Source organism: Notamacropus eugenii, chromosome 5 (assembly GCF_028372415.1).
Source record: "Notamacropus eugenii isolate mMacEug1 chromosome 5, mMacEug1.pri_v2, whole genome shotgun sequence".
Taxonomy (NCBI): Eukaryota; Metazoa; Chordata; class Mammalia; order Diprotodontia; family Macropodidae; genus Notamacropus; species Notamacropus eugenii.
Genome location: NC_092876.1, coordinates 273,397,276 through 273,425,266, shown reverse-complemented (window position 1 = coordinate 273,425,266; position 27,991 = coordinate 273,397,276). Strand labels below are relative to the sequence as shown.

Sequence of the window (27,991 nt, the reverse complement as noted above, 5' to 3'; positions counted from 1 at the left end):
ATTTCCTTCTGCTTTCCTCTATCTCTCTTTCCACTGTTACAGGCAGGCAGGTGGTCTACAGTGTTTGTCCCAGAGTTAGGAAGACCTGAGTTCAAATGTGACCCCCTACACTTACTAGCTGTTTGATCATTGACAAGTCACTTAACCTCTGATTGCCTCAATTACCTCAACTGTAAAATGGGGATAATAATAACAACTAATTCACAGGATTGTTTTGAAGATCAAGTGTGATAATATTTGTAAAATTCTTTGCACAGTACCTGGAACATAGAAGGTTCTATGTAAAAACTGGAAATTATTATTATTGGGTGGTAGTTAGGTGATGCAGTGAATAGAGTGTCAGGCTTGGAGTTAGAAAGACTTCTCTTCCTGAGTTCAAATCTGGCATCACACACTTACTAGTTATGTGACCCTGAGTGAGTTACTTAAGCCTGTTTGCCTCAGTTTTTTCATATGTAAAAAGAGTTAGAGAAAAAGTTGGCAAACCACTCCAGTATCTTTGCCAAGAAAACCCCAAATGATGTCATGAAGAGTTAGACATGACTGAAACAACTGAATATTATTATTATTATCTAATGGCATTTATGCTGAACCCTTCAGCCACAATAGAAAATTATCTGAAATTCATAATATGTTTCTATACAGAGATGTTTTTCTTTTTTCCATTTAAGATAATTCTGCAGGAAATAAGTAACTGTTAGCTTAAAAATGAAATGCTTGTTTGAGTTCATAAATTAAACATCATTTAAAAAAATAAACTCTATGGAAGAATGAGTTTTGAATAATGGAGTATCTGGTATAATGGCATTTGGATTAGAGATGATATTTTGGGACAGATTTTCCTTTGTTGGCATCTTTGAGATGAACCTGCTCTGCTTACTGCTCAGCTACAGAAGGTTGGTATTGTATCCCAGGCATCATGATATATGTATGTATCCAGGTAATTTAAGACCCACAGATAACATAGAATCAGTGGGTTCATGTAGCAGTGGTGGTGGACCTGTTCAAGAGATGACTGACAAGAGCAGGTATGTGAAACACATAACTTGAAAATGGAGGCAGGAAAAATTGCAGTTAAAGATGTTGTGACTTTATAAACCCAATACCCCTCCCCTTATCCTGTATTGCTTTAAACGGACTTGGGCAATAGGCAATACTACATTCCTGTGGAGAAATCCAAAAGATTATAAAAAACACATCATATTCAGGGGAAAGAGGTAGAGATAGAGGTAGCTACCTTATATCCAGCAAAGGAGATTACTGGGGAAGAGAAAAAGGGGAAATTTACCCAATGTGGGGAAATGTTGGAAAACTCAGTCAGGAAGGTCCAATTCATTGTTTTGCTCTTTATCTTTTTTTTTTTTATTGATGTTAAACATTTAAAGATAAATATTCACCTAATTGTTGTTTTGGTTGTGTCCCACAAATTTTGATATATTGTTGTCACCTTTAATGTGGTCATTGTTGACATTATCTTTAATGAAATTATTGATTGCTTCTATTATTTGTTGACTCACCCATTATTTAGGATTAGGTTATTAGTTCCTAATTAGAGCTTCAAGTTTTCTCAAGCAGTTTAGATTCATTATTTCATTTGATTGCCACAAAAGTTCTGTAAAGTAGTCAGGACATGAATTATCACCCCCATATTATAGATGAAGAACATAAGACTCAGAAAAGTTTAATGGCCATGGTCATGCAGCTCATACTGTCAATAGTTTCTTATTCCAAATCCTGGACTCTTTCCACTACCCCATATAGCCCTTCTTCCAATTTGAAGATGACATTATTCACTTTCAACGCATTTTTTCCATCTCAAAGATGGGAGAAGTGAGGTTACACAGAGTTTACTTGGATTCCTTTGTAGCATACTTTAGAGCCTGCAATTCATATTCTAGGTATGTATATATTTAGAAAAATATACTTAGGGCCATAGCCATAGTGGAGAGAATAGAGTTTTGTCCAGTGGCTACACCTTATCTCCAGGGGGAAGGTGGATATTTCCTCCCCATCACTCCAAAAAATTCATTCCCATGCCTTGAAGACAATGTAGTTCTGGGTCTTTAAGTTCCTCTACCTCGAACTCAGCACAATGCTGCTTCTTTTCCTAGGTCTTAGCAGTTAAACTCAACCTCACTTGCTTGTCTAGCCTCACTCGGGTTCTCATTGCCATAGAACCCATCCCCTTTTAAAAACCCATTTAAGTTATTCATTCATTTTTAAACATTCTTTTCTTTTTAAAATTTTGAATTCCAAATTCCCTCCCTCTCTCCCACCTCCCCCCATCCACTGAGAAGGCAAATAATATAATTTCAATTATTCATGTGAAATCATGCAAAATATATGTCCATATTAGGCATATTTCAAAAAAGTAAGACAAATAAAGTTAAAAAATATATATTTCAATTTGCAGAGTTCATCAGTTCTCTCTCTGAAAATAGCATTTTTTCATCATGAGTCCTTTGGAATTGTCTTGGATCATAGTATTGATCAGAGTAGCCAAGTCTTTCATAGTTGATCATCATCACAACTTTGCTATTACTGTGCACAAAGATCTTCCACTTCCTCTCCCATCTCTTTATATCAATTCATATACATTTTGCCATGTTTTTCCTAAACCACCCCTCTCCCCTTGTCATTTCCCATAGCACAATAGTACTCTATCACAATTATATGCCACAACTTATCCAGTCATTCCCTAACTGGTGAGCATCCCCTTGATTTCCAGTTCTTTGCCACCACAAAAATAGCTGCTATAAATATTTTTGTATGTATAGATCCCTTTACTTTTTCTTTGACCTCTTTGGGATATCATCTTCCCATATAGGAATGTGAACAGTGTAACTTTTTTGAGTCTCTCATGATTACTCTTTAACATTTTTATATTTTTCTGCTTGAGTCTTGTGTTTGAATATCAAATTTTTAAATTCATCTCTGTTCTTTTTATCAGGAATTCTTGAAAATCCTGTTTTATTAAATATCCATTTCCTTCTTAAATAGTTACGCTCCATTCTATATGTAATACTTTCTAGTAAGGTTCTTTATGTACTTTATAAAGCATTTATATCAGAACTGAGGAGCTATGAAGTCTTAACTCTGGAAGGGACATTTTTTCCCTCACTTTATAAATGAAGAAACAGTTTCAGATGGAAGCTTACTTGGCTTTATATCACGTAAGTATTAAGTGGGAGAACTGGGACTCAAATCTAAGCCTTTTGACTCCAAGTCCAGTGCTCTTTCTATTATATCATAATGCCATCCCTCCAGTTTAAAGATGCTTCTAATGATGGTATTTGCCTTATCTGTGGCTAAAAAAAAATGCCTAAATCACCAAGAACCTTTTCCATTGCTTATGGATGAAGTTTCTTTTTTTTACTCTATTGCTTATGGATGAAGTCTCCTTTGTACTCCAAGAGACAACAGTAGCCTGTCACCTGGGACTTTTTGCCTCAAAAACTATGAGGAGACCTCTTCATTTCACAAGGTCCTTACAGCCTTCTGGCATATATATTCCTGTGCCATCGCAGGGCATCTCCTAGGGCCTGCTTCACCTTATCGTTACGGAGACTAAAGATGAATGGATTCAGAAGCGGGGTGATGATGCATCCCAAGGCTGAGACCCCTTTGTTAAGGAGCATAGAGTGGGCCTCTGATGTGCGGATATAAAGGAAGATGGAGCTGCCATAGACGATGATAACCATGGTGAGATGTGAAGCACAGGTAGAAAAGGCTTTCCTCCTTTCAGTGGCTGTTGGAGTTTGGAGGACAGTAGCAAGGATACAGGCATAGGAGACAGAAGTCAGTGCCAGGGATCCCAGAAGAACAGCTGTGGAAAGTACAAAGGCCACTAACTCCAGAAGTAGGGTATCCCCACAGGAGAGTCTCATCAATGGCCAGCTGTCACAGAAGAAGTGGTCAATAACATTGGGACCACAGAAAGGCAAGCTAGCCATGAGGATGGTAGGAGAGAGGACCCAAAGGAAACCAGCAATCCAGGAAGCCATTACTAGTCGCACACAGATGGGACGATTCATCAGAATCTCATAATGTAATGGACGACAGATGGCCAGATAGCGGTCCAGGGACATGACAGCCAAGAGGAAGAAGTCAGTGGTGCCCAGGAGGAAATAGAGATAGGACTGCATGATGCAGCCAGCAAAGGAGATAGAGTAGTCCCTGGTGAGGATGCTGACCAGCATCTTAGGGACCACAACCGAGACTAATATCAACTCTAGGAGGGACAGATTTCTTAGGAAAAAATACATCTGGGTGTGTAGGCGGTGGTCAGAGCAGCTAAGCACAATGATGAGTAAGTTCCCTATGACTGTCACCACATATGTCACCAGAAGCCCCAGGAACAGCATGAGCTGTAGGCTCCAGCTTGCAGGGAAACCACTTAGCACAAATTCTGTCACACGGGTCCAGTTCTCTGGATACATTTCCCTCTAGCTCTGTGTGGAAAAGGACATCAGAGATTATTTGAGGCTAGGTTATATATAATTAATCAAGAAACTTTTTATTTTTCACCTACCATATAGAGGACCCTTGTGGGAACATAAAGGATATATGACAGAGTTTTCAACTTGCAGGTAGCTAAAGACAGGATTTTGGGAAGAATTTCTTTTGGGGGAAACATTCTGATTATTTCTAACCTAGGTATGGGAAAAGTATGTTCCCTCCCATATTTTCTAGGAAGACCTGGAGAGGACAAGACCATTGTGCTGCATGCACATCCTTTTTTGAGACAAAGCCAAATCCTCAGGTAAAGCATCTGCTCCCATAAATACCACTGAGCTTGGTAGACCGTCAACCTAACAGATAAGGTACATGGTTATATGTCTCAAATATTTACAAGGTGCCTTCCTCAGAGCAATCCCATTAGATATATAATGAGGCCATTGTTGTTCCCATTTTATGGATGAGAAAGTTGAATGATTAAAGAGGCTTACAGTCAAATGGGACATATCAAAGCTAAGAATCAAATAAATCCAAATTTTCTGACTAAAAATCCAGAACCTTTCCAGAGCTTGCTAACCTATGCTAAGATATGCTACTGGGTGCTTGGTGGGGAAATGGTAAACAAGGGCTGGAGGTTTAACTAGTATAATACATGACTGAAGTTAGAATGAGAGTTTGTAATAATAGTAACTTGCTGTTATTGTTTAAAGACAATGAGCCATATAGTAGGCATATAAATTTGTGATTATAGGCATTCAGAAATGAAATTATGCATAATTGTGACCTCCACCCCTTAATCCTGTAGTCACAAGTGTCTTCTGAATTATCTTGACATAGTGGAAAGAGAATCTAAAAGGAATTAGGGGATTCTACAAATCAGAGGGGAAGGAGAAGCATATGCCAGATGCAGACAATAGTCAGCACAAAGTCAGGAAGATAGGAAATGCAGTATTACATGGGAGAAATGGAGAGAAACCCAGTATGGGATGGAAATGTATGTGTATTGGGTATTGGTTTCCTCATACCAATGAGGAAAATGAGTAAGCTGTACTAGATGAATTCTAAGCATTCAGCTGTAGATGTTCTAAAAAAAAAAATTAAATTGTGTGTTTATCACATTAAGCATTTTTTATCATATTTTAATTCTTTGAAAATTGGAAACCTTTAAAATTCAATTTAGTGAAGAGTTATTGAGTCCTTAGTGTCCTTTAGTGGACAATTGAGTTGATTTGAGTCGTTCCTCTTCCACTTACATGTTTGTGCCTATGAACAATCGCTAAATATATGTAAGCCTCAATTTTCTCTTCCGTAAAATGGGAACATAGTATTTATTATCTCTACCTGATAGTATTGCAGGGAGAAAAGCACTTTGTCACCTGTAAAAGGCTATAGAAATGAGCTTTGATTACTCTTATTATCTATTACTTTGTAAAAGCATGTTTGGTAGCTCTCTACCAGAATGTTTAATCAGCATGGCATGAAGGAAACAATCTTGGGCTGTGAATAAGGACTCCTGACTTCTAATTCAATTCCAAAATTTACTAGCAAGAGACTTTGGGAAAGTCATAGCTGAAATGGATATATAGATGTTATGTGGCCCATAAAGGTACTGGAACATTGGCCCAGTGATAAGTAATGCCCATCCAGAGAGAGGGGAATACTATTAAAAGAGAGAAGTGGAGATTATGAAAGGACTGAGACTTGGTAGTCACAATTATTTATTTCTTCATTTGTTTATTCAGTCATTTCTTCCTTTCTCCCCTAATTTCTCTCTCTCTCTCTTTCTCTTTCTTCCTTCCTTCCTTCCTTCCTCCCTTCCTTCCTTCCTTCCTTCCTTCCTTCCTTCCTTCCTTCCTTCCTTCCTTCCTTCCTTCCTTCCTTCCTTCCTTCCTTCCTTCCTTTCTCTCTCTCTCTCTCTCTCCCTCCCTCCCTCCCTCCCTCCCTCCCTCCCTCCCTTCCTTCCTTCCTTCCTTCCTTCCTTCCTTCCTTCCTTCCTCCCTCCCTCCCTCCCTCCCTCCCTCCCTCCCTCCCTCCCTCCCTCCCTCCCTTCCTTCCTTCCTTCCTTCCTTCCTTCCTTCCTTCCTTCCTTCCTTCCTTCCTTCCTTCCTTCCTTCCTTCCTTCCTTCCTTCCTTCCTTTCTCTCTCTCTCTCTCTCCCTCCCTCCCTCCCTCCCTCCCTCCCTCCCTCCCTCCCTCCCTCCTCTCTCTCTCTGTCTCTCTGTCTCTGTCTCTGTCTCTGTCTCTGTCTCTGTCTCTGTCTCTCTCTCTCTCTCTCTCTCTCTCTCTCTCTCTCTCTCTCTCTCTCTCTCTCTCTCTCTCTTAATACAAACACTTTGACTTGATGTTCAAAACCTTTAGAGTTTTGCTCTAACGTACTGGTCATGGCTGTTTTCACTTTATTCTCCTGCACAGGTTCAAAGTTTTAGCCAAGCTGACTTGCTTGTTGTCTCACATTCATTTTCACAGTTCATTGCTTGTCTCCACATTTTTGTTCAGTCTGTTCCCCCTTCCTGGGATGCCCTCCTTCCTCACCTACTCCCATTGGAATCCCCAGCTTCCTTCAGAGCTCAGTTCAAGTGCCACTAATACTCAAGACCTTTCCTATCTTCCCAGATGTCAGTAGTTTCTTCTACTTCCTCCCTCAAGAAAATTACATTGTATTTACTTTGAAGATTTTGTACTTACCGATTTATGTACATTTTCCACAATAGAATAAAAGCTTCTTAAGAGAAGAGACTGTTGGAATTTTATTTCTGTATAACCAGTGCCTAGAATAGTCCCTAGAGCATAGTGGTGACAAAATAGAGGTTTGGTGAATAAATGAATGAATGCTAAGTGGTTGACCCCAATCACCAGTAATCTAAAAGAAAAATTCGTAACATATCCTCACAGAGCTGATAACTGGCATCTCAGACGCATAAAATCCTAGAGATTGAAGGATCCTTCAGGATGACTTAGTTCAACTTCATTATTCAAATGATTTCATGGAGTCTCAAAGGGATTGAGTAACTTATTAAAACATCACAAGGTTCCATGGTTCATTGTTTTCTGTCTTCCTCATCCTTCTGCCTCAGAGGTTCACATACTTTAGTGAAATCTGAATTGGATCAAATATAGGCACTGAGTTTGAAAAGCCATCTGTGTCCATGGGGTAAAAGAATTGGATTCACTTATCCATCCCAACACTTCATTCCCCTGGATTTTGTCCCCTGGTCATTCAAGTTCAGAGGACCCAAGCTAGTTCTAGGGCCAAGAGAGCATTCCAAATGGAAAGAATGTGCTATAGCTAGGACTTCTCCCTCCTACTTACTTGAAGTAGATGCTCATTTGCAGCAGGAGGTTCAGTTCTTTAAACCTGACACAGTTAGTTCATTCCCAATTCTATCAATTAAAATTTGTTTTAACTTTCTTGGAGCTATGATCCTCAAAGGAAACCATCTTGACCCATGCTCATTAAACAAGAGTACTGTAATTAACCTCTTGAGGGAAGAGATAAGTGCTGGCTTTCACTTTACTGTTTATATTACTATGTTTTTGACCCATAGAGCTAGTATAGTACTGTTAGAGGTATTACAAGGAAGTTTGGCAAATTGGGAAAGGGGTACTGAATGCATTCAAAATCAATAGTATGAAAGGTGCCCTTGACTAAGATTTTAAAGATAAATTTAGTTGAGGGTGATGAGAAACTGGCCCACCAGGATCCATGGTAGGTGTGATCCTGGATGCTGGTGCTTATGGTGGCATATCAGATGGTTGTTGTAGAGTGTTTGATTATAGAGAAATTTATCTATCATAGGGTGGATAGTGAAGAATAATATTATATTATAGTTTTTTAAAAACTATTATTGATAATTCCTTTAGATGTTTATCTCTGTGTCTCTGAAGGAATGCAGTGCCTTCCAAGTTTTAGTTTTAGTTTCCTGTGCCTCCATTTGGCTCCATTTGTGCCCAACTCAAATTATGGCTGTGAATCCTAGGATTCTAGGGTGAAACCTTGGGTTCTATGATTTGAGATTTATCCCTAGATATTGACAATGAAACAATAAGGCATATTCAGCTTAGGGGAGATGAATGTGACTTATCTAACTAGTGTTCAAAAAGGCCTTAGATACACAAAATTCATATCTAATCCCTTAATACCAAGATAAAGTAAAGAGGTTTATCCTTTTGTACTTCTTCACACTCTCCTGCATGGTAACATTTTGTTGCAAAATATTTTTTTTCTATCATATTTTCCAAAATATCTCCTCCATTGAATTCTTCCTTATGACAATGAAAAAGAGTTATACAAAGGAAATTGACAAAGCAGCTACATTTGAGGTAAAATGTGATATTCTGAATCATTAGTTCTCCACCCTTTCTACTTTGTAGGCAGCTAGATGGTGTAGTGGATAGATCACTTGACCTGGAGTCAGAAAGACCTAACTTCAAACCTTTCCTCAGACACTTACTAGGTTTATGATCCTGGACAAATCTATAAAACCTATGTTTGCCTCAATTTCCTCATCTGTAAAATGGGGATAAAAATAGCACTTAAACCCCAGGGTTGTTGTGAGCATCCAGTGAGATTATATATATATGTATATATGATGTAATAGGTTCTTGTTTTTAAGTTTTTCTCCTATCTAAGTCATTTTCTAGAAATCCATCAAATGGATACACATAAACCTACATACATAAACATAAAATATAAAAATGACAATGCCTCTATCTCTTTAAATTAAATTTTATTTATTTTTAAATGAACAAAAGTCTGACTTCTTTTCTTGCTACCCATTTCACCCCACTGAGAAAGAAACAAAAATGAAACCCCTTTTATAAATACACATAGTCAAGGAAATTCCCACATTGACCATAAACAAGAGAAAGATATCTCAGTCTGCATTCTTGAGTCAATCATCTCTGTCAGGATGTCACATTCTTTTCTAAAAATCTTTAGCAGCTACCTATTTCCTTTAGGATAAAATACAAAATCCTTAGCCTTTGAAGCTTTAAGCAAAATGGCTTATATGCATCTTTCTGGTATTATTTCATATAATTTCCCTTTAAGAACCCTTTGTTTTACTTATAAGTATCTGTTTGCTATGCAAGAAATCCCATTCCTCACAGGATCCCTAGCTTCATTCTAAGTACAAGTCAGATGCCTCAGCCTACACAAGCTCTTTACTGATAGCCTTATTAGTACTTCTGCCCTCTTGGGATAATTTTGTAATTATTTACTCATGTACATGTTGTATCCTCTCATTAGAATGTGTACTCTTAAAAGGCAAGGACTATTTCATCTTTTGTCTTTCTATCTCAGCACCTAACACACCTAGTAGGCCCTTAGTAAGGTTAAATTGAATTGAATTTAGGTTTTTACACATGTAAACATGTGTGAAGGATGGATCATAGAAAGGAAAAACTGAAGTGAACAAGACTATTTAGAAGTCAATTTGAATAGTCTAGGTAAGGGGTGACTAAGATCTACATTTGGATGGTTTTAGTGGAAGTGGAAATAAAAGGGTGTCTGGGAAAATATTTTGTAGGCAAGATCATCAAGACATGGAAAGTGATTGGATGCAGGATGTGAGGGAAAGAAATAATCCAGAATGACTTGAGGGGTTGAGGACTGGGAAGATGTGGTGCTCTCTACAGAAATGGTGAAGTCATGGGAAGAGGTAGGCTTTGAAGATTAGAGAAAGACCTTAGTTTTGGAAATGTTGAATCTGAGAGAGTTGGTAGGACACCTAACTAACCTCAACAAACAGAAATCAGTGAGAGATGTGACATAGTCCCTGCTCTCATGCAGCTTAGAATAAATGAAGTAGGGGATGGGGAATAGCAAGTTTAAAAATAATTATGATACAATGTTAGGTGAGGTAAGTGCAAAGGAGGGATTCAGACAGAGTGCTTGTAAGAAATTTGAGGAGGAAGGGATCACTTTTGTGATCTTCCCTCTAATCTCTGTGACTTTATTTAGATGGTTCCCCCATATTTGGACTGTAACCCTTCTTTGCTTCTACTTCATAGAATCGCTGGTTTCTTACAAGACAGAATTCAGGAAAAATCTCCTCCCCAAGACCTTTCTTAATGAATCTTGCTTATTATGCTCTCTCTGTCTGTCTGTCTGTCTGTCTGTCTGCCTGTCTCTGTTTCTCTCTCCTTCCCTCCATCACTCTGTGTGTCTTTTTATCTCCTCTCTCAAAATTAATTTGTATAACTTTTTACATAATTTGTATTTACTTAGATATATGTATGTGATATTTCTCTAGTAGAATAAAAGCTCCTTGAGGGCAAGGATTATTCTATTTATATCTTTATATCACAGGTGACTAGCACTGTGTCTTGCATGTAGTAGGTGTTAAGTATCTAGTGAGTTGAATTCAAAATCAATGTGAATGCTAAAATATGTACTAGAGTATAGCTCCCTCCACTTACTTTGTCACAACTTTATAGGGCCAGGAAAATAGAAAAGAAAGCTAAACTTATTTAAGTGCTTTACTGGCCCGTATCAAACTTGTATAAAAATCAGACCAAGAAGATGATCAATAAATAAAGCAATACATTTATAGAGGGTCAAAGAATTGCAATATCAGACAATGCCTTGTCTCAGGGAAATTCAGTGAGGGGAATTAAAAACAGAAGTTATATACACTCAGGAGGGACACCTAGGTAGATACATGGAATAGTGGGTGAGTTAAAGGTTATGTATTGCAAATGATAGCACATTCCTAGAAAAACCACAGGATTGGTTTAGGTTGCTTCTAGACAACAGATGTAAGCCACTGACCATGTCCTTAGCCAGGATTATCTGTAGGGTTCAACGGAATAGCTAAACTGCAGGAAGAATAGGGTTGCAGAAGTGTCCTTGGAGATATCTCTGCTGGTAACAGGGACAGTTAGAAACTGCTGATCACTTCAGATATTCTCAGGACTTTTTCTTGGGGCTAGAGGATGATTTGAAGTTTCTAGTCAGAACAGGGTAGGGCTCCCAGAATTTCCCCAGGATTGACAACTTCCCCTTTTGGTTAGAGGAGGTGGCAGGAGTCCCCCCCTAGATCAACGCTAGTTTTTGGGTCACATCTAGGTTCTACTGAACCATAGCAATATCAGTAACACAGACCCCAATATGAAAATAGACATTTTGGCAAGATTTAATTCCCCAAAAGGGGAGTAAGGTACAGAGAAGGAGAGTGGGGTGTCCCTGAAAAGGAGAGGATGGATAACATCCTTAAGGCCAAAAAGGCCACCAGTGGTGGGAAGCATTGAACTCAACCTTGGCATGGAAGGAAATCTGAGCCAGGAATGTCAAAGTCAGGTCTTTCACCAAGGGATTATGGGTTGGAAGTACCCCCCCCCCCCCCCCCCCCCCGCCCAATATTCATTCAAGTGGCATGTTTCGTCTTGATTCTTAGATGTCTCTGGTCTTCAGGAAACACCTTTCTTCAGGAAAGCCCTTAAGTGAACTCCTTTTTTAGTATATTTGTATTTCTGGTTCCATTTCACTTGTAGATTCCCAGACGATTTTCTTTAAATCTTGTATAAAACAGATCACAATACAATTTAGTATAACTTCTTTAACATTACTTTTCCAATAGCTAGGTCATGTGATGACAACTGGTTCAAGCCCTGTGATTCTGATCTTATTAACAATAGAGTCATAAGAAAAACATTAAATTAAGAACCCATAGGTCACCTGAAACTTCAGAGAATTTCACTTCTTCAATAACCTTTGTTCATTCCATGTTTTTCTATCTTTGAAAATGAATCATTTTCTTTAAAGATTTCATATTTGCCTAAGTGAACATATTAAACTAGAGATAAAAGTACTTTTCTAAATTAGCATTGGCTCCATTGTCATTTTCGTTTTTATGGTGTAAATTGGCAAACTGTTACATTGATATATTTAAGAAATTCAAATACAACTGAAAATTCAAAAGCCAAACAATTTAAAATACCACAGAAATTAGAATTCTCAAAACATTTTAAATTACATATATATGACATTTGATCTTATTATTTTATTCAAAACTTTAGAACACCAATTAGTTACAACTACATTAAACTGATTAATTATGATTAATTCATAACTTCCCTTAGACTCAGTAGAGAATGCTAAACATCTAGGCTTCCTATAAAATATAGGTAACAGAGCACTTTTTATAAGATGATCTCTAACATATATTTTTTATTTTGTTAAAGGTGTATTTATTTATTTTTAGTTTTCATCACTCATTTCCACAAAATTTTGAGTTCCAAATTTTGTCCCCATCTCTCCCCTCCCACACCCCAAAACTCTGTGCATTCTGATTACCCCTTCCTCCCATCTGCCCTCTCTTCTGTCATACCCTTCCTTTGCCTGATCCCCATCTTCTCTCTTTTCTTGTAGAGAAATATAGATTTCTACACCCCATTACCTGTATTTCTTATTTCCCAGTTGTATGCAAAAATAATTCTCAACATTCACTCCTTAAACTTTGAGTTCCAACTTCTCTCCCTTCCTCCCTCCCCACCCATCTCCACTGAGAAGGCAAGTAATTCAATGTAGGCTGTATATGTGTAGTTTTGCAAAAGACTTCCATAATAGTCATGTTGGGTAAGAGTAACTATGTATTCCTCCATCCTATACTGCCCCCCATTTATTTTATTCTCTCTTTTGACCTTGTCCTTGCTCAAAAGTGTTTGCTTCTAATTACTCCCTCCTCCCATTTGCCCTCCCTTTTATCATCCCCCTAACCCCACTTATCCCCTTCTCCCCTACTTTTCTGTAGGGTAAGATAGATTTTCATACCAAATTGAGTGTGCATGTTATTCCCTCCTTAAGTCAAATGTGATGAAAGTAAGGTTCATTTTTTCCCTTTCACCTCCCCCCTTTCTCCCTCCATTGAAAAAAACTTTTTCTTACCTCTTTTATAAGAGATAATTTTCCCCATTTCATTTCCCCATCTCCTCCCAATGTATTCCTCTCTTTTTTTTAGATATTATTTATTTTTTAGATATCATTTATATATCATTCCTTCCCATTCAACTCACCCTGTGCTCTCTGTCTCAATTAGTCTATTTTTAAATGTGTTATTTTCTTCAGCACTTTTTTGGGTCTCCTTTAGCAAGCTGTTGACTCCCTTTTCATGATTTTCTTGCATCGCTCTCATTTCTCTTCCCAGTTTTTCCTCCACCTCTCTTACTTGATTTTTAAAATCCTTTTTGAGTTCTTCCATGGCCTGAGACCATCTCATATTTATTTTACAGGTTTTGGATGCAGAAGCCTTGACTTTTAGTTCTTCCTCTGATGGCAAGCATTGTTCTTCCTTACCCAAAAGGATGGAAGAAAATACCTGTTTGCCAACAAAGTAACCTTCTATAGTCTTATTTTTCCCCCTTTTTTGGTCATTTTCCTAGTCAGTTACTTGACTTTTGAGTCATTTTTCAAGGGGAAGGTATACTCTGGGTAACTGTAAGTTCTCAGTTCCTCCAAGGTGGCACAATCCAGGAGTGGAGTTTACTCCTCTCCTGGCCTGCTCTCTGGTCTGGTAGCTATTACAAGCTTTTCTGCCCAGAATCTTTGAAGCCATCTTTGGTGTTTGTGAGTTGAGCAATCTGAGAACCACAGCTGGTGCCAGGGATTCTGCCCCAAGGACTGCTCCAGTTTAGTTCATGCCAATGCTGTGCAGCCAAGGCTGGGCTATGCTCCACTTCAAGACCAGTGCAATAGAGCTTTTCTGTCCAGAATCTGAGTTGGGTTCCCTTTCCACAACTGTCTCCAGTTCCACCACGTCAGCGTGCTCCTCCTTACCCTAGGATTGCCACTCACTGCTGAGATCCACATCAGTCCCTTGATTCCCCCAGGAGCTTCAGGCAGAGGACTCCTAAAATGGATGCTGTACCAGACCACATTCCCTTCTCACCCAGGTGAAAGTGCTTTCTCACTGACCTTTGAAGCTGATTTTGGCATTTGTGGGTTGAGGTATCTGGGAACTGCAGTTGCTGCTGGGGGTTGCCCCACTGCAGCCTGCTCATGCAGCGTGACCAAGGCTGGGCTGCAGTCTGCTCCAAGCCTGGTGCAATTCCTCTCCGCCTTCCTGGATGTCTTGGGCTGGAAATCTCTTTCACTCTGTCATTTTTTGGCTTCTGCTTTTCTAGAATTTATTTAGGGTCACTTTTTTCACAGGTATTTTATGGGCTGTGGGGGCAGAGCTAGAGTAGGTGTGTCTTTCTACTCAGTCGTCTTGGCTCCACCCCCTGATGATCTCTAATATATAATTGAATTAACTGTTAAGTTGCTAAGTTAACTTCAATTGTAGCAAAATGTCTTAGGATGAAGTATGTAAATGCACTAAATAATTTCAAAACAGTGCATATCAAATAAGTTGTTTATAATAAAATATGTTTGCACTATAGGACATATGCTACAAACAAATGTTATTTCCACATTAAATAATAAACCTAAATAAAATTGACTTTTTCATTGAGGTAACACAAATTATTCCATGAGTTACTCTCCTCTAAGAAAACTGATGGCACTATATTTTTCTTCAAAACAAAACTTAAGATGTTTCTGATTTAATCTTAATAATAAAATAACAGCTTGGTTACATAAACTTGCATTAATATTCAATTATTTTTACATCATTTTGAAATATTTAAGGACCTTATATATGATTACATATAACTAGTAACAGGCAGATGACAAAGCTGAATACTAATCTATTTATTTAGGATATAGAAGGGACTATGATTTTTGGCTGAATAACTCATAGGAGCTCAGATTTGCTTCAGTATTAGCCTATCAGATGAAGATTTAATATTGTGTTCATACATGCCACAATTCTAGAAATACTCATCAGCTGGGATCATAGAAATCTGCCATAAAAAGAAAAATAGGGACATAACTATAATAAGGGAAAAATGTTCCCTTACTTTGACGTCAATTCATTGGCAATCAATTGTATTGAGATAATGTTGTAGTCAGGATTGGTCAGATAGGAAACTTTCTATTTCAAGAGAAAATTTCCTACTGAGGAAATTGAGTCAGGGGAAGTCTTCTCAGGCCATTCAGAGTCATTCTCCCAGCCTTCTTCATGAGAAATCTACCTTCAGTTCATAGATGTCAACCCCATAGGGTTCCTGCCATCATAAATCATTTGCTCAATAGCATTTCTTGATGATATTACCTATGATCAAACTAAGAATAATATAATTATAGATCCATAAGGTCTAATTTTAAATAGCAAGTTCCAACAATCATAGCTTTGGGTAGATCCAGTTATTAAGGATCACATATTGTTGGGAATAAGTACTGACTATAGTTTCAAACTGAAAACAATAAGAGATTCATCATAAAAAAAAATCACAGCTTAAATTGTCCTGGTTAGAGAAATTTGCTGTAAGAGGAAGAACCAGGCACATGAATACAACATCAGTACTAGTCCTTCAGGCTTGGCCCAAGGCTCAGAATGACTATAAACAGTCAAGTATATGATGAGATAAAATAGCCAGGTTCAGAATTAATCAAGTTGGCAGATTTCTTATGTGAGAAAAATGAATTAAGAGAGTCCAACCTCAGCCTTCCCTGCTAACCTTACTCCTAGGGAGAGGTATCCACTGGCCTTCAATCTCAGATGTTATTTCCAATGAACTGCTGGCAATTTTATTTTTTGAAGTGGTGAAAAATTACAGCAAATCTAAAAACTAAGCTCAAAAAGAATATTCAGGGTCCCAAAGGGTTTCACCCCAAACCACAAAGTCTCACCATTCATGGTAGGGCTGGACACAATTGTCATTAATGATCTCAAGTTCCTGTGATAGATTAGCTAACAAAAATTTATCAGGCCTTCTAAAAAAATGACACAAAAAGATTTTACTTAACATTCCTCTCTTCTAGTATTTCTCCTTCTCAAAAACAGCTTAAAATCCATCCCGATGTAAAAGGGTACTCATTACAATCTTATGGAGTAATAACATTCTGTGAATTCATATAGTGAACACATGATAGCTGTAAAGTTCCAACCATCTATCACTTATTCAACCCTTTTTAAAAAAACAAATCTTTTAAGACTATAGTTGTTAAGGCTAAGTTGGTTAAAATGTGGCTTCAATATAGTACACTCCAGATGTAAACAAATTCCTAATTACCACAAGTAAATTCCTATTTACCATCAATTTTTATTTACCACCTACTCCCTCATCAAAAAGTATTTGCAATAGAAGAAGGAATAGAAATTTTATACAGCAGCAGCCCTTGTACAGGGTCGATGAAATTTCTCTACCCAAACAGATGGTCTCAAGCTAACAAGGACAATTTGCATGGTCCTTTTCTTTGTGCCTTTTCTCACACAGTAATTATCAATATTCCCCTTTAAAATGTACATTTTAACATCATGAAAATAATCCTTAATAACTTAGTTAGTGATCTTATAACTTTCATTAGTGACAACCAAATAGTTTTAGTTGTAAATTCCTTTTAACTGTAGATGAAGATGGAAATTCCCAGTTTCTTAAATTTCAGTACTTCAAAACATTACAAAACATGGTTGGCAAGGCTGATAATTTTTCTACCTTCATTTCATTCATAATCTAATAACACCTAGGTTATAACACAAGTTGTTTTTCTGAACAATATTTTTATACAGTGGTTTTTTGAATTGACAAGGAAATTTAGAACAAAATATCACAGAACAAGAATTATTGCTAATCAGACAACATTAATTTAGTTAAATACATTTCCAAATTACCTTTATAAAAGCATTCATACTCCCACATGTGGCTTTAATACAACTAAACAAATTTAGGTGGAACTTATTTTCTTAACATAAGCTTAAAATTTCTTATTCTGTGTAGGTGTGAAGATGGTTCTTTCACCTCTAAGTCTCAAAGCTCTCAGTTTTTTAAGCATTATAAGATCTTATGTCATGTCACCCACAGAGCTGAAACAGGTCCCAAATATCAGGTCCTAAAACATCTTATCAGATTAAACAATGAAGAAGTTTTTGCTTCAACAGTTTGAATTCATACCTGTTAATATTAGGTTAGCTTAAAGTATGCTGGGCTAAATATTATAGGCTGTAACTTTAGAATCCTCTTATTCTAGAACTGTAGATGATTGATTTTTGTGTTGGTAGGGCAACCCCCCTTTTCCTTAGGCAGAAATTTGTACAATTCTTCTTGATTTGCACAATATTAGAACTGAACAGAAAGGTAAAAACTCACGGTAAAAATTATAAATATTGAATTTCTAAATGAACAGTTTCAAATATTTAACATTATCAATCTTTTAACAATTAAATCTATAATGAAAAAGAATACTGATCTAAAGGAAATTAACCATTTTACCAAAAATCCAAATGAAATGAATTATCAAATCAATGTGAAGTATTATCCTTTTTTTTTTTGGATTTTCACATTAGTCATTTTGCATAGAAGAATTAAAGTGAATGGGAGAAACCATGAGAAAAACCAAACCAAAACAAAACATAGCATAAGAAAAAATAGTCTGCTTCATTCTGCATTCCAATTTTGTAATTCTTTCTCTGGATGTGGATGTCATTTTGCCTCAAGAGTCCTTCGGGAATGTCCCTGCATTGCTATGAAGGGCTAAGTCTATCAGAAACAGTCTTTGCACACTGTAGTTGTTACTGTGTATAATGTTCTTCTGGTTCTGCTACTCTCACTCAGCATCAGTTCATATAAGTCTTTCCAGGTTTTTCTGAAGTCTTTCTGTTCATCATTCTTATAGAACAATGGTGTTCCATTTAATTCATATACCACAACTTGTTTAACCATTGCCCAATTGATGGGCATTCCCTCCATTTCCAATTCTTGGCTCCCACAAAGAGAGCTGCTATAAATATTTTTGTACAGGTGGGACTTTTTCCCATTTTTATGATCTCTTTGGGATACAGTCCTACAAGTGATGTTTATGGGTAAAAGGGTATGCACATTTTTGTAGCCCTTTGGGCATACTTCCAAATTGCTCTGCAGAATGGTTGGAGTTCACAGCTCCACCAACAATAAATTAGTGTTCCAGCTCTCCCACATCTTCTCCAACATTGTCATCTTCCTGTTTTGCCATGTTAGCCTATCTAACAGGTGTGATGTGATGTGGAAGGTTTTATCTTTAGCCATATTACAGATTGGTAGACTGAGGTAACTTGCCTTAAGGTCACCCAGTTAACAAATTTTTAAGCCCATTCATTTTCTCAATGTCTTAATGCCAAATAGTGAAATAAATACTGACTTATCATAAGCATCTTATTAGGAGAAACATATTTCACTTAAAAAGACCAGAATAAATTTAATTACACCTAATCTCAATATAAAATTTTAATTATTTAGTATTATATTTTACACAAGGGCTATTCATTCCAAACATTTCATATTACAGGGTCCACTGTTTCCAGTCAATCCACTGCCAAAGATTTTTAAAGTGTCAGTCTGATATTAGGTTTTAATATACTACAATTATCACACTTAAGAGCACATTGTAACTTAGTTCAAATCTGAGTCAAATGTAGAAGAATACAAGTCATTCCCCAGTTGATAAATGGTCAAAGGATATGAACAGGAAGTTTTTAGAGGAAGAATTTAAAGCTCTCTATCATCATATGAAAAATTGATAAGAAATGGGTTGCTCTTTGTCCTCTATAACTTTTTCTCTGTTGACTTTCAGATCAAACTCTAAGACTTTTTAGTGTTACTATATTTTTCATTAAAAAGTATATAAAATTTGTCACTTCAACAGTTAAACATTTGCCACTTAAACAAAGTGAAAACTTCCTCAAACCTTCTCCACACATTTAAACCTTTTCATTTTTATACATCTCTCTTATGATTTGAAAACCAAAATCCTACTTGTCCTTTAATATCTCTATCTATTTATCTGTCTGTCTGTCTATCTATTTCTCCAATGGTCTTAAAAAATCATACATTATCAAGGAAAATGGCCCTGATATTCTAGAACCAGAGGGCAAAGTAAATATTGAGAGAATCCACCAATCACCTGCTGAAAGAGACCTGAAAAGAGAAACTCCTAAGATATTGTCACCAAATTTCAGAGTTCCCAGGTCAAGGAGAAAATATTGCAAGCAGCTAGAAAGAAACAATTCAAGTATTGTGGAAATACAGTCAGGAGAACACAAGGTTCTGGCAGCTTCTACATTAAGGGATCAAAGGGCTTGGAAGAGGATATTCCAGAAGTCAAAGGAACTGAGATTAAAACCAAGAATCACCTACCCAGCAAAACTGAGTATAATACTTCAAGGGAAAAAATGGTCATTCAATGATATAGAGGACTTTCAAGCATTTATGATGAAAAGTCCAGAACTGAATAGAAAATTTGACTTTCAAACACAAGAATCAAGAGAAACATGAAAAGGTAAACAGGAAAGAGAAATCATAAAGGACTTTCTAAAGCTGAATTGTTTACATTCCTACATGGAAAAATAATATTTTAACTCTTGAGACTTTTCTCAGTATTTGCGTAGGTGGAGGGATTATACACACACACACACACACACACACACACACACACACACATACACACACATATAGACAGAGAGTACAGGTTGAGTTGAATCAGAAGAGATGATATCCATAAAAAAATAAAATTAAGGGGTGAGAGGAAAATATTGGGAGGAGAAAGGGAGAAATGGAAAGGGGCATACTATCACTCATTAAAGAGATAAGAAAAATCTTTTTCAGTGGAGGAGAAATGGGAGGAGGTGAGAGGGGAAAAGTGAAGCTTAGTCTCTTCACATATGGTTTAAGGAGGGAATAACATGCTCAGTAAATTTGATATGAAAATCTATCTTACACTACAGGGAAGTATAGGAGAAGGGGACAAATAGGGTGAAGGGAAAGATAGAAGGGAGGGCAAGTGGGAGAAGGGAGTAATTAGAAGTAAACACTTTTGGGAAGGGACAAGGTCAAATAAGAGAATTGAAAAGGGGGGAGACAGGGTAGGATGGAGGGTAATATAGTCAATCTTATGCAACATGACTATTATAGAAGTCTTTTGCAAAATGACACATGTATTGCCTGTGTAGGATTGCTTGCCTTTTCAGTGGAGATGAATAGGGAGGGAAGGAGGGAGAGAAGTTGGAATTCAAAGTATTAGGTTTCTAATGAATGTTGAGAATTGTTATTGCATATAAGTGGGAAATAAGAAATACAGGTAATGGGGTATAGAAATTTATCTTGCCCTACAAAAGAGAAAATGAGCATAAGGGAAGGGTGGAGTGTGATAGAAAAGAGAGCACATTGAGGGAAGGGGTAATCAGAATGCATAGTGTTATGGGATGAGGAGAGGGGAGAGATGGGGAGAAATGTTGGACTCAGAATCTTGTGGAAGTGAATGTCGAAATCTAAAAATAGATAAATAAGACTATTAAAAAAACCCATACCTTTCTCTTGTCTTTCCTCCCTCCCCAAATCTCCAAAACCCTTTATTCAGACTATACAACTTTTCCTTTGCTGCTTAAATCCTACATTTCAATCACATCCCAAACCATATTCAATCCACTTAATATTTCCTTAGTAATTTTAGAACTCAAGTGACCTTTTCCACTAATTTACCAATTACATTAAAATGCTTTGTCTTGATATTTTATAATTCAAGCATTCCTTCAAAGATGAAGGCATCAAAAAAAACATTAAGAGATTCTTAGCAATTATAAAAATTGTAACAGCTTTACAAAAACTTGGTCCATTCGAATTCTGGTATATTATTCATAGAAGCAACAGCATTTTCAATTTGTTGTCTTAAGTAAGCTCCTATTATATGAGTAAGAAGCAAGACAATTCTTAAGATTCAAAAACATAGGGAATGCACTTTCTTTTAGCCCTTTGTGCATAGTTTCAAATTGCTCTTCAGAATGGGTGGATCAGTTCACAGCTCCACTAACAATGAATTAGTTCTCCAACTCTCCCACATCTTCTCCAGCATTTATTATCTTCCTGTTTTGTCATGCTAGCCAATCTGATAAGTGTGATGTGGAACCTCAGAGTTGTTTTGATTTGCATATCTCTAACCAACAGTGATTTAGAGCATTTTTTCATATGACTATAGATATCTTTAATTTCTTCCTCTGAAAATTGCCTGTTCATATCCTTTGACCATTTATCAGTTGGGGAATGACTTGTAATCTTGTAGATTTGACTGTTCTCTTTATATTTTAGAAATGAGGCCTTTCTCACATACATTAGTTGTAAAGATTCTTTCCCAGTTTTCTGCTTCTCTCCTAATCTTGATGGCATTGGCTTTGTTTGTGCAAAAACTTTTCAATTTAATGTCATCAAAATTATCCATTTTCTCTTTCATAATGTTCTCTAATTCTTGTTCGGTCATAAGTTTCTCCATTCTCCATAAATCTGACAAATATACTATCTCTTGCTCCCCTAATTTGTGTATAGTATCAGCCTTGATACCTAGATTGTGTACCCATTTGAATTTTATTCTTGTATATGATGTCAGACATTGGTCTATGCCCAGTTTCTGCCACACTATTATTCAGTTTTCCCAGCAGTTTTTGTCAAATAGTGAGTTCTTATCCTAGAAGCTGGAGTCCTTGGGTGTATCAAACAGTAGACTGCTATAATCATTAACTATTGTGTCTTGTGTACCTAACCTATTCTACTGATCCACCCCTCTATTTCTTAGCCAATATCAATTGGTTTTTATGATTGCTGCTTTATAATACAATTTAAGATCTGGTGTGGCTGGACTACCTTTCCTGGAATTTCTTTTCATTAACTCCCTTGATGTTCTGGACCTTTTGTTCTTTGGGATGAATTTTTATTTTTTTTTCTAGCACTAGAATATAATTATCTGGTAGTCTGATTGGTATGGCACTGGATAAGTAAATAATTTAGGTAGAATTGTCATTTTTATTATATTAGCATGGTCTACCCATGAGCAACTTATGTTTTTCCAGTTACTTAGATCTGATTTTATTTGTGCAAAAAATGTTTTGTAATTGTGTTCATATAGACCCTGGATTTGTTTTGGCAGGTAGACTCCCAAATATTTCATAGTGTCTAAGCAATATCACTTCTAGGACTGTATCCCAAAGAGATCATGAAAATGAGAAGGTCCCACATGTACAAAAATATTTATAGCAGCTCTTTTTGTGGTGGTAAAGAACTGGAAATTGAAGGAGTGCCCATCAATTGAGCAATGGCTTAACAAGTTGTGGTATATGAATGCAATGGAATACTATTGTGCTATAAAAAATGATGAACAGTAGAACTTCAGTGAAGCCTGGAAAGACTTATGTGAACTGATGCTGAGTGAAATGAGCAGAACCAGGAGGACATTATACATAGTAACAATCACAATGTTGTAAGGACTGTTTCTGATAGATTTAGCCCTTCACAACAATGCAAGGACTTAAAACGTTTGAGGCAAAATGCCATCCACATCTAGAGAAAGAACTACGGAATTGGAATGCAGAATGAAGCAGTCTGTTTTCTCTTGTGTTATGTTTTGTTTTGATTTTTCTCATGGTTTCTTCCATTCATTTTAATTCTTCTATGCAACATGACTAATGTCAAAATGTGTTTAAAAAATGTATGTGTAGAACCCATATAAGATTGCACACCATCCTGGGGAGGGAAGGGGGGAAAATTTAAAACTTATGGAAGTGATTGTTGAAAACTGAAAACAAATAAATTAATTAAATAAAAAGATTAAAAAACATAATCTATTTTAAAAATGGTTTCAGATAATTTATAGCAAAATTTCTAAGTTCAAAACATATAATTTAAAAGTTATTCCTAAATTGATTACTTCTTTAATTTGTAAAATTCCCAGGTATTCAATTAGATTTTCTAATACTTCTTAAAAGGTTGCTTTTTTCTTATTAGTAAGATGACCTTTCTCTTTTACCTGTAAAACAATAGAATAGTCATTCTGGGGAGGTTGTGTTCTTATCTCCCTTAAAACAAATTCTAAAGAAAGTTAATCTAACATTCACATTCCCCACAGTTCTGGACTAGAAAGGGAAAGGAAGGTTCTTTTAGAAATCTCAATGAGTATTCCAGAGTGTTTAACAAGACACGCAAAAATTTGCCAGTAAAATTTTTCCTTCTAAGCTTTTTGCACACAATTACATTCATACATACTTTCAGAGACAAACACAAGCACAAAAAACCACACAAATAAACCATCAGCTATGAGAAAGTGGACAAACAATGCATTCAAAAGTGTACTATAGTGAATTCAGAAAAAACTAGCTTGACTTTAAGCATCATGGTAAGACACATAAAAATAGCACACAACACTACAAAGAGACAAAAGGCTGCAGCTTACTTGAAAATAATTTAGTTTACACAAAAGAAACTCCCTTTTTGGTCAAATTCTAGGATAATTCTGGGACATATATATGTACATGTATGCATACATATATCTCTATATATGTATGCATACATCTATCTATCTATCTATCTATCTATCTATCTATCTATCTATCTATCTATCTATCCTCACATTTCTAGATACCAAAGAAAGGATGCATTCCATTAGTGGTTTTTGATTGAGTACCCCACCTTGTCTAGATATGATCCTAAATTCAAGATTTTGTGATCCCTTGTTATTCTTGCAGGTATTTATAGCTGAAACCAGATAACCAATGACTCTATATAACTGGTAGTTCCAAATAACCAATGTTCTCATATAACTGGTGTCTCCAAATAAGAAATCATCTACCAAAATAACCAGTTAACAAAGACTCTCAAATAAATCCTCAGGGAACTCAACTAAGGTGGAATCTCAGAGATCTGAAAGGAACTTTACCAAGGGCAGTCCAGGTTCTGGGCCCTGGATGGACACAATAGGTCCTTGTCAGTACCAAACTCAGAGGATTGAGTCTGGTGCTGTCCATAGATATCCTTCTTCAGGTCCCATTTCTTGACATCAATTTGTCAAACCTGTATAAAAATCAAGGTAATCAATAAAAAAGTAAGACATTTATTGACAGTCAAAGAATTGCAATCCAGAACAATGCCCTGCCTTATTCAGACTGGGAAGTTCAGTGAAGGGAATTACAGAGGTTATATATACTCATGGCGGGCATAGCAAGGTAGATAGGTGGAACAGCAGGTGGGTTACAAGTTATTTATTGTAGGGTAATAGTACATTCTTAAAAAAATCACAGGATTGGTTTAGGTGACTTCTAGCCAACAGAGGCAGGCTTCTGACTATGCCCCCAGCCAGGGACAACTATAGGGGTGGACAGAGTAGTTAAAATACAGGAAGAATGAGATTGCAAAAAAGTTCTTGGAGCAATAGTGCAGCTAGAGATTGCTGATCACAGTGGAGATTCCCAGGAGTTTACCTTGGAGACAGGGGATAATTAGAAACTTCTAGTCAGAACAGGTTAGGGATCCCAGAGTTTCCCAGGATGGACACCCATGTAGTCTAGATTGCTTTTAAATGAATTAGGATCAGTATCCACAACATTGCTAAAAATCCCTATTTTTTTCTAGAAATAGAGGATTTAAAATTCCTTGAGATACATCTCACTCTTGTTCAAATTCCATGATGTAAAAAGAATTGCACACCCCCCCCAAACCAGACAAATAAAAATACAGGGTCCCTTACATCAGCTCCCATTATACTTTCTTTCATATATGTTGGCACCATTTTACACATGCCCAGTCCAAGATTAGAACAGGCTCCTTGGTTGTCATGGTAATTTGCTTTCCTCGGTTCAGCAGAAGGCTTGATATTTTGACATTCTATGATAGACTTTAGATATACAATGCATCCTGTATATATCTTAGACCCACAATTCTTTATTTCATACTATAAAATGCTTGTAAAACACTAGACAGTTCTAAAGATAAGCTATAACCAAGCAAGGTTAATTATCAAATTATAAAGGTTAGAGAGAGAGAGCATGGCATAGTGGATGGTTAGTCTTAGAGTCCAGAAGACATGGATTCAAGTTCTGTTTCTGCCACTTATTTGCTGTGGTCAATCCATTTTACTTTCCAGTGTGTAGAGGGAGAATTTCACTGGAAGGAATTATACTAATGAATCACAAGCCTATTCATAAAATTACAGAAGCCTAACCAGCTTCCTGCCTGCCATACCTTTTTCAAATTTCCCTTGCTCTTGCTTTCTGCCACATAGTTCAGTAAACAGGGCCACTTGGTAGTGACTTTCTTAGATTGCAGAAAATATCTAATAAATTTGCTGTTCCGTCATTCAGTCACGTCCAACTCTTTGTGACTCCATGGCACATAGAGTGCCATGTGTCTTTTGATCCTCCTTTATGTTTCAAAGCCTGTCTAAGCTCATATTCATTGCTTCCATGACACTCTCTATCCATCTCACTCCCCTGCCATCTCCTTTTCCCTTTGCCTTCTATCTTTCCCAACATCAGGGTCTTTTCCAATGAGTCCTATCTTCTCATTATGTGACCAAAATATTTAAGCTTCAGCTTCAGTATTTGACCTTCCAGGAAATAGTCTGAGCTAGGCTCTTTAAGTATTGACTGTTTTGATCTCCTTGCTGTCCAAGAGACTTTCAAAAGTTTTCTCCATCACCACAATTCAAAAGAGTCAATTCGGCAGTGTTTAGAAACCATAACTTGGACTCTGCAGAACTTTGTTGGCAAGGTGATGTTCCTGATTGTTAGTATGTTGTCCAAATTTGTCATAGCTTTCTTTCCAAGGAGGAAGTGTCTTTTAATTTCATGGCTGCAATCATCATCTGCAGTATTCTTTGAGGCCAGGAATATAAAACCTGACACTGCTTCTATTTCTTTTCCCTCTATTTATCAGGAAGTGGTGCAACCAGTTATCAGTGTCTTAGTTTTTTTTTGTTATTAGCTTCAAGTCAGCTTCTACACTCTCCTCTTTTATCCTCATCAAGAGGTTTCTTAATTCTTCTTCACTTTCTAATGTTAGAATGGAATCATCGGTAAATCTCAGACTGTTGGTATTTGTTCTGGCAACCTTATTTCTGGCTTTTAATTCATCCAGACTGGCATTTTACATGATGTACTCTATATATAATTCAAATAAATAAGGTGAAAATATACAGTCATATAATACTCCTTTTCCAATTTTTTCATGTTCAGTTCTAACTATTGTTTCTTGACCCATAAATAAATTCATCAGGAGGCAAGTAAAATGATCTGGTACTCCACTCTTTTTGAGGACTTGTCACATTTTGTTGTGATCTGCACAGTCAAAGGCTTTAGTGTAGTCAATGAAGCAGAAGTAGATATTCTTCTGGAACTCCCTTGCCTTCCCCATAATTCAGTGAATATTGGTGATTTGGTCTCTAGTTCCTCTGCCTCTTTGAAAATCAGTCTACTCTTCTGGTAATTCTTGGTTTCCATATTGCTGGAGCAATTGCTGTATAGTAAGCATAACTACTGGCATGTGAAATGAGCACAAATATTTGATACTATGAACATTCATTGGCATTGCCCTTGTTTAGGAATTTGCCCATAAATACCTCTTTTCCAATATGACAATCACTGTTGAATTTTCCAAATTTTGTGGCATACTGAGTGCAACATGCTAACAGCATCATCTTTTAGTATTTTAGATAGCTCACCTATTCTATCACCACCACTTTCTTATTTAGCAATGCATCTTAAGGTTCCCTTGACTTTGTTTTCCAGAATGTTTGACTCTAGATCAGTTAGTCTGTCATTTTTGACATTATGCCCCAGCATTGTTTTTCTCACCCTTTTATTGACTATGAGGACTACTCCATTTCCTCTAAGGGATTCTTGCCCACAGTAACATATATAATTATCACCTGAATTAAATTCACCCATTCAAGTCCATATAAATTCATTGACACCAAAGATGTTAATCTATAATCTTTCTACCTTTAGTTTGACCACATCCAACTTACCTTGGTGCTCAGATCTTACACTGCAAGTTCCTGTACAATCTTGATCTTTATAGTATCAAACTTTCTTTTCATCATCAGACACATCCACAGTTGAACTTCCTTTTGGCTTTGACCCAGATGCTTTATTGGTACTGGAGTCTACCCTGGTAGCATGCTGGACAGGTTCTCACCTGAAGGACTCATCTTCTGGTGTCATATCTTTTGTCACTTTAATATTGTTCATAGGGTTTTCTTGTGGAAGGTAGTAGAGTGGTTTGTAATTTCCTTTGGAAGGTACTAGAGTGGTTTGTAATTTCCTTCTCTAGTGGATCATCCTTTGTCATAAATCTCCACTGTGATCTGTCTATCTAGGTAACCCTAAATGGCATAGCTCATAGTTTCAGTGAGTTACACAAGCCCTTCTGCTACAACAAGGCAATGATCCAACATTTAATAAATAAAACATCTATTATGTACTCACCTTGAAAACTCAGAATTACAAAATGATGGGAAATGTGTAATAACTAGGAGTACAGAAACTATAAAAGGAAAAAAATCTGAAGGTGCTCCATCCTATATGACTATGAGTGGCTACATCCCTCTCCCCCCATTACCAATCTAGACATTTCAAATTACAGCCTTTTATATATGCTATATTATGTCCACACTGGCTTACTAGCTGTTTTATAGACTCAAAATTCCA

The 27,991-nt window shown here is 36.7% G+C and overlaps 1 protein-coding gene and 1 long non-coding RNA gene across 2 annotated transcripts in view; both read right to left on the bottom strand.

The window, feature by feature from the left end:
- Window positions 1-3,488: 3,488 nt before the first annotated feature.
- LOC140509180 (olfactory receptor 6T1-like) lies at window positions 3,489-4,439 on the bottom strand. Its single transcript, XM_072617011.1, has one exon. It carries the CDS (start codon window positions 4,437-4,439, stop codon window positions 3,489-3,491), a length of 951 nt encoding a protein of 316 aa, XP_072473112.1.
- A 7,380-nt stretch (window positions 4,440-11,819) lies between these two features.
- The window catches only part of LOC140509179 (uncharacterized), a 61,269-nt gene continuing 45,097 nt past the window's right edge, over window positions 11,820-27,991 (bottom strand). Inside the window, exon 4 of the long non-coding RNA XR_011968587.1 lies at window positions 11,820-11,975. This is a non-coding gene — a long non-coding RNA (uncharacterized lncRNA). The remainder of the gene's footprint in view (window positions 11,976-27,991) is intronic.